At 36.8% G+C, this 7898-nt stretch overlaps 2 protein-coding genes across 3 annotated transcripts; both read left to right on the forward strand.

Moving 5' to 3' along the window:
* The first annotated feature begins 1559 nt into the window (after nucleotides 1–1559).
* LOC110710844 lies at nucleotides 1560–5299 on the forward strand. Of its 2 annotated transcripts, XM_021889185.1 has the most exons (4): nucleotides 2418–2450; nucleotides 2534–3011; nucleotides 3132–3471; nucleotides 4323–5299. In XM_021889185.1, exon 4 carries the CDS (start codon nucleotides 4449–4451, stop codon nucleotides 5043–5045), a length of 597 nt encoding a protein of 198 aa, XP_021744877.1. In that variant the 5' UTR covers nucleotides 2418–2450; nucleotides 2534–3011; nucleotides 3132–3471; nucleotides 4323–4448; the 3' UTR covers nucleotides 5046–5299. The 2 variants fall into 2 exon arrangements, with proteins under 2 accessions (XP_021744876.1, XP_021744877.1); XM_021889184.1 differs by having other exon boundaries at nucleotides 1560–3011.
* On the forward strand, nucleotides 1790–3402 carry LOC110710818 (protein ALP1-like). The gene is made up of 4 exons (XM_021889160.1): nucleotides 1790–2137; nucleotides 2225–2450; nucleotides 2534–2963; nucleotides 3132–3402. The coding sequence occupies exons 1-4, from the start codon at nucleotides 1790–1792 to the stop codon at nucleotides 3400–3402; spliced, it is 1275 nt and encodes a 424-aa protein (XP_021744852.1).
* Nucleotides 5300–7898: the final 2599 nt, after the last annotated feature.

A 7898-nucleotide genomic window follows, 5' to 3' on the forward strand; every position in this document is an offset into this window, starting at 1 on the left:
TTAATTTAGTCTTTGCTTGAGTCTAGTCACATAGTCTAGTCACATGGTCATGACACGAGTCTTAACATGTCACCTACACTCACTAGTCTTAGCACACACTATGGGGGTGTTTGGTATAGGTTTTTTAAAGGGGTGGAAACGGAATCATGTTAGTGTTTCCGTTACATTGTGTTTGGTTACGGACTAAAGTAACACAAACCGTTAGTAAGTGGTAACCATTTCCACCCAATTGTTTCCGCCGTAATGAGTGAGGAAACAGATTCTCTTTCCTTCCTTTAACACAAAAAATACAGAAAACTCTTCTCCCTCCTCTTCGCTCGCTCGATTTTCTACTGCAAATCTCTAGATCTTGCTAGACGATTCTACAAGGAAAGCTGCAATTCTCCAGATCTTGCTCCTAAATTTTCAATTTTCTACTGCAAATATCAGGTTTGCTATCTTCATTTCTCTCGTTCAATTTCTAGGGTTCATGCAATATCAATTTTGCCGTTTCTGGTTTGAATTATTTACTTGCTTGTTCGATTGAATTTTTTTTTTATCTTTTGTTGATTTTCTGCTGAATTTGATAGTATATAATTATATATTGCTATTATTGCTATTATTGCTATAATTGTTGATTATTGCTATACTCGCTCGACAATATACATGACTCTGATTTAGATATAATTACAATGTTGTATTTGCTAATCTGCGTGATTGGTGGAGCATTCTTTGTTGATTAACTAGATATTGATATAATTACTATGTTTTATTTGCTAATCTGCGTGATTGGTGGAACATTCTTTGTTGATTGCTGTTGTTTTGCTGTTTATCGGGTTCAAGGGTTGGAGGTGAACTTATGAGAGGTGGATGGGGTTTCTGGTGGTGAGGATCGGTGGTGTTTTTGATTGGGTAAGTGAATGTCATGGTGATGGTGGTTTTTGGGTGAGTTTTGAAGTTAAGGATGGTAGTATATTTTACCTGGAACGCCTGGAAACGTATCAGTATCAAGTGAGTAATTCGACAATGGGATGACGAATGATTTCATCCGATTTGTGCAGTATTTGGATATTCATAATAGCTGTCAATTTTTTTTGTTTTTTTATTTTTGTTTTTCGGAAAGAGTCAAATGCAGTAGTTTTTCTACTATTAAATCTCCAATTTTATTGAACTTTCATTTAAACATCATACCATCAAGCCATCTACTTGATTAATAATGTATAATTCGTATGTATGAACTAAATGATATTGGTTATGACTTTTTTTTCCTTTATTATATGGGGGACAGGGGTTGGCTTGGGTAGATTAATTTATAAATTCTTAAACGAATGTCTAATTGGTATTGATTGCTGTTAACACACCAAATTATTTCTATCTAATTGATAGAGGATATTGCGTGCTTATTATATATATTCAACCTCTTATATGTTGTAATTGCGTGCTTATTATATAATAAATAAAATCATTTTCTAGTTTTCTATCGCAGACGATTACCTCATGTATGTTATTGCTCCATCCGGCCAAAAATCAGATTATGTTGATCGATGATGTATTTATTTCTTGTATTTTAATGGTTTTTGATGGGTAATATATTGATACTATTGTATATTTTTTGGACTAGTTTTTCAAGATTTCTACAATGCCCCGACTTATGCGTTCCTCAAGGAAGAAAAAGCTAAAACAAATACAACTAGTTATTTCAATGGTTATTATTATTTTGATGATGTATTGGATGTGGCATATGATGTGTGTTGTTACAATAAAGGGTGTTCAATTGAAAGAAAGAAAAAGAAACAAAAAGTTGCTACGAATGTTAGTTTTGAGAGGGCTTTATAAAGAGAGTGATGTGAAATGCAAGAGTGAGCTTCGCGTTAATAGAAGAACTTTCAATATTATTTGTGAGATGCTTAGAGACATTGGTGGTTTGAGTGGAACAAAAAACATGTCACTTCAAGAGATCGTAGCCATGTTTTTATACACGTTGGCTCACCACAAGAAGAATAGGTCTATTGGACAATATTTCTTTAGAAGTGGAGAAACCGTGAGCCGACAATTTCACCTTTGTCTAAGGGCTCTTCTCAAATTACACGAAGTATTACTTTACAATCCCACACCAATATTAGATGATTGTGAAGATGAAAGGTGGAAATTTTTCAAGGTATTGGTCTTTTTTAAGCCCCTAAGTTTTTCTAGGATTTTCTTATTTTTGATTGTATGTAAGTAATATTTTTTCTTATTTTTGTAGAATTGTTTAGGGGCATTAGATGGGACTTACATTAATGTAAATGTGCCTTCACAAGAACGACCAAAATATAGAACAAGAAAAGGAACAATTGCTATGAATGTATTGGGTGTTTGTGCACCCAATTTGCAATTTATTTATGTTCTTCCTGGTTGGGAAGGTTCGGCCCATGATATGCGTGTACTTTGCAATGCTCTCTCTAGACCAAACGGTTTTAGGGTACCTCGAGGTAAGTGAAGCTCATTCTTTTGTGAGTGTATAAGTTTTGTTAGTTTTGGTAGGTAGTAATCCTTTCCTTTAATAACTTTGAAGGTAATTATTATTTGGTTGATGCGGGATATACGAATTGTGAGGGTTTTCTTGCTCCATATAGAGGTCAAAGATACCATTTAAAAGAATGGACGGATCGACAACCCGAAAGTGCCGAGGAGTTCTATAACATGAAACATGCTAGGGCGCGAAATGTGATTGAGAGATGTTTTGGCCTACTTAAAGGAAGATGGAGTATTCTTAGAAGTCCTTCATTTTTCCCTATAAGAACTCATGGACGTATCGTGATGGCTTGTTGCTTATTGCATAATCTAATTAGAAAATTCATGCCTACGGATGATATAAACGAAGATGAATTGAATGAATCCGATGATGATTCCGAAAGTGATTCCGATGATGAAAGGGAATTTATTACAAGTGTTGCTACTTCGGATCATTGGACCAATTTTAGAAACAAATTAGCCCAAGATATGTTTAATGATTGGAGGGCGAGAGGTAGACATGGTCAATAGCAAAAAATGTATGATTTTTTTTACCTTCGATTATATTATAGACATGGTCATCTGCCTTCTGTTCTTTTTATTTCTAATTTGCCTACTGTTATTTCTAATCTGCCTTATGTTATTTCTAATTTGTTTAGGATGGAGGCTAGCAATCGAGGAAGAGGTAAAAATAAAAGGTATTGGACGTATGAAGAAGATGCGGTTCTAATAAGATATTTGCATGAGTTGAGTTGCGATCCGAAGTGGAAGTGTGATAATGGGTTTAAGAATGGTTACATGAATAAGTTGGAAGAGATGATCAATGGTGTACTTCCTAATTGTGGCTTGAGAGCAGTTCCCCACATTGAGTCGAGGATCAAGCATTGGTCGGAGAAATATAGTGCATTTGCAGAAATGCTATCCACCTAGGGATTTGGATGGGATGCTGAGAAGAAATTGTTGCAAGTAGACAAGGTCGTGTACGATGAATGGGTGAAGGTATGAACTGCTATTTCATTCTTCTTTGTTCATTTTTTTCAATTACACTTTAGAACTGCTGCTCTGCTGGACAGTTGTGTGTAAAGGTATGAATGGGTGAAGGTATGAACCGTGCTGGACAGGGAGAGAAGCAGTGTGTGTAATGGAAGGGGGCAGGGAGGGGAATAGGTGATAGGGGAGAGGGGTAGGTGCTGGACAGGGAGAGAAGCAGTGTGTGTAATGGAAGGGGGCAGGGAGGGGAATAGGTGATAGGGGAGAGGGGTAGGTGCTGGACAGTTTATATATGAATTATGTACTGCTACAAATGCTCATTTTGCTTTAAATCTATACCTGGTTTCTTTGTGTTGCCATGTATGAAGCATGGCTGGTCTTTTGTGCAGGTTTTTACGAGGTTAAAAATTAGATATATGTCTGTTTTAGGGGAAGTGCTGTCAAATTTTCTGCAGATTATTCATGGATTAAAAAAAAAACCTGGAAGAGATTCAAGTGTCCTAAGAATGCAAGCTGGAATTGGAAGAAAGTGTGGAGAATAAGAGATATTATGAAATCTGGTTCTTGTGGTGATATATGGATTGATGATGCTAAAAGGCTACACAATAGCTAGTGGTTATAAGTGCAAAAGAAGCTTGGGCAGAATGACTTTTTATGTAATTTTCTTTGCTGGGGCTGTTTCTTGGGGTAAGGGGTGCTGGTGCTTTGTGTGTTGTATTACAGTCTGCTTTGGACTGTGGTGATTATTGTTGATGATTGTTTCTATTATATTTTTTGTGGTTTTATTTTCTGTGATTAACAGTTGCCTGGTTCAGTTCTGATTTTCATGTTTTGACTTGTTGCATTCTCTTATATGGAAGACTCATAAGAAAGCTAAAGGGTTGTTTGGAGTTCCATTCATTCACTATGAAACTCTTGCGGAGATATACGCAAAAGACAAAGCTACCGGAGATGCAAGTGAGTCGTTTGTTGATGCTATAGAAGAAATGGGTCAAGAGATTGATAAGCAACCATTCAATGTCGAGAGTGATGAAGAAGATGATGTGAATTCTACTCATTCGGACACTTATTCTTCTACAAGTCAATCCGGAAAACGCCCCATGAAGATAGAGGATGATCATATAACTCCTTCAAAAATGGCAAAAGTGAAGGCTTCTACAATTCATTCTTCCGCAAGTGATTCTACTACTCAATCCGGAAAACCCTCTATAAAGGCGAAGGAGACTAAGGTGAAAGGAAAGAACAAGGTAAATTTGAAGAGTTTGTGTAGGAATGATGATGATGATTTGGTGGCCTCCCTCCATGATTGTTCCAACAATTTTGGGAAGATATTTGAAAATATCAATGTTAATCTCGGGACTATGGCTAGTGCATGGTCTAAAGCGGAAGAAAGGGAGCAAAGAATGGATGAAAAGGTGAACAAGGTATTGGACGAGGTGATGAAGTTAGATGGCATTTCTCCATCCGAAGCTTTAGAGGTTGCTACTATTCTCATGGCGGAAGAACATAAGCTTCGCATCTTCTATCAAGCACCATTTAATATGAAAAAACAATATGCAATTGATCTTCTTAAGAAGAAGTAGCAACTTGAGCAATGTCTTTGTTTTTTTGTTGAACATATGCAACTTGAGCAATATAGGTTATTTTATTATTAGTCAATGTTTGGATAATTAATGAGTGTCAACTTTGCTATATATATATATATGCAATACAGGTTATTTTATTTTTTTTTTATCTTTTTTTTACCATAAAAAAATGTAGCATAGACAATATTATATTATTCATTCTTATTTTTCATTTCCGTTTGTTATACCAAACAAGAGGAAATGGAATGGAATGGTGATAATTGTTTCCGTTTCCTTTGATGTACCAAACAACTAGTAAGGGTAACACTTTTTGTTACCTTTTCCCCTCCTAATTTATTTCCATTCCGTTTCCTATACTAACTCCATACCAAACACCCCCTATGTGTATATGTCACCATGACCATGTCTTAGGTTCATGCATGAGTCGGTTTTTTCCGTCATTTGAGTTGGGGGTACATTCTATACCTAATTTTTTCATATCTCTCCATCTACATCATCTTTCTCCATATCACACCCTTCATTCTTCCTACCTTCTTCCATCTATGCATGTTGAATAGAGTTTGAGTCAAATAATTAACAGTCAATATCCCTAATTTCCCTTTCCACAATAAAGGAGAGAAGGGCGATTAATCAAGGACAACACCTTTGTTCAAGTCTTACTTTTTGATAAACCGATTCGTCAAAAGAGGAAAGCTAAGAAGATAATGGAAACTCAAGAAGAAGTCAACGAACTTAGGAATCAATTGACTACCGTGACTGAGGCATTGAAGGCTTTAACCCTCAAAATCGATGACCCTGTGAAGCAACAACAAATGGACCTTATGCAAGAAAGTTTGAGAAAACTATCTAGTGATTACAAGTTTCAGGGCATCAGTTCGCAAGGGGTCTTGCTGGACAAGGAGCTTCTTCCGCAGAAGTTCAATGCCAACGACATCCCAAAATTCAAGGCAACAGATAATCCTTATCTTCACTTAAGAGCCTTTGAAACTATAATGAACATTAAGGGGATTGATAAGAAAGTCTTTCATTCCTTGTTTTCCTTGTCTCTTGAAACCATTTGCCAACAATGGTTCTTCTCCCTTGACAAAGAGAAAACCTCTACCTAGGAATCGATAGTAAACGCTTTCATTGATAGATACAAGTGTAACATTCAAGTCGAAACCGATTATAGAAAACTCGATATACTAAGACAAAAAGAGAATGAAGGCTTTACTTCTTTCTTCAATAAGTGGAGAGAAACTTCCGCTAAGATGATTGAGGTGCCCACCGAAAAAGAATCCGTAAGGATGTTTGTCAAAAGTCTCCAAGAAAAGTATTTGAAGCATTTAAAATATCAACATAATTTGAATACTTTCAAGGCCGTTTATGACATCGGAATCAAGATCGAAGATGACCTCGCAAAGCAAAAAGCTACTAACAATAGTAACCACGGTGGCTGGAAAGGAAAGAAAAACGACAATCCTTTTTCTTCTGAAAACGCCCACTCTAGTAACATTGTTAGTACCTATGATTTCAGTGAAGTTTTAGCCGTGGATAACCAAGGACCTAAGAAGCAACTAAGGAAAGACTTCACCCCCATTGGGATGAGCTACGATACTGCCTTCGATCGACTCCATTCCAAGGGACTCATTACTCCCATTGGACCTATTCAAGATCCCGCACCTGAAAAGAGATTGCCTAGTTGGAATCCAGACGCACATTGCAAATATCACCAAGGTAGGGGTCATGCTACTGAGAGCTGTTGGAAGCTAAAGGAGGCTATCCAACATTTGATCGGTAATAAAAAGCTTCCCATGCCTCCAGCTAGCAAGAAGAGGAAGTAATGATGAAGCAAAAGACACAAGACAGAGGCGAGCTTCAACGACAAGATTTCGTGACCTCCTCTTTTCTATTTCTTTTATTTACCCTGTCCCTAATAAATCTAGCATAGGCACCTTTTTATTCTCCTTAGATTTATTTTGTAGGATCATTATTTCTTCACCTTTAATAAAAATGAGCATTTATTTCCTTGCATATGATCATTGCATTAAAAAAAATAAATATAAAAAGTAAAAAATCCATGTTAAACTAAGCACAAGGTATACCAATGATTTGAGGCACCCCTTGTAGCCACATCATATCACCTTTCACCCTTCAAATATGCAATCCTTTTTTGCTAAACCACTTTGAGCTTCGTCTAACGATAGACCTTTCGTTTTTCAACCTACATCTACCTAACCTTGGGATGGGATGGTGTGTAACTTATGTAACTTCAAAAGCTTGAGGTAATTCAATAAATAAAAAATAATAATAATAAAAGTGTACAAAAGGGAAAGTGTTCCAATGTCTTTGACATGAACATGTCTTTGATATGAACACGTCTCAGATTGCATCTCTTATCGAGTGCTCGGTACCGTGCCTCAGAAACATGAATGCCAAGTGAGTGATAGACCGCATGATCGAGATTGCCCACTTATAAAAATAAAATAGATGCTAAGGCAAAAGAGAATAGAGAGCTAAAAAAAATAGTTAAAAGCCTCAAGCATAAAAATATAAAGATTCAAAAGCAAGGTTGCACACCTTGGGGGCTTATCTAGGATCTTGAGCCTTTTATCCCCTTCTTCTTCAATCTTTAGCCTAACCACGTTACAACCCTTTAAAAGACCTTTTTGAGGTATACATACACTTGTGCGAGGTTCGGCTAGAGCTACGTTCGGCCTGATTCCTAACGGATACGTAGGCAACCTCACATCGAGGTGCAGCCGTAATAAAAATGCATTCACATTCACATCCACACACCATGATCATATCAAGGGATCTCCAATGCTCATCCCTATCTACTTAGAGCTAGACTTGGGGGCTTGATCCCTA

This window comes from Chenopodium quinoa, unplaced genomic scaffold, assembly GCF_001683475.1.
Source record: "Chenopodium quinoa cultivar QQ74 unplaced genomic scaffold, ASM168347v1, whole genome shotgun sequence".
Lineage (NCBI taxonomy): Eukaryota > Viridiplantae > Streptophyta > Magnoliopsida > Caryophyllales > Amaranthaceae > Chenopodium > Chenopodium quinoa.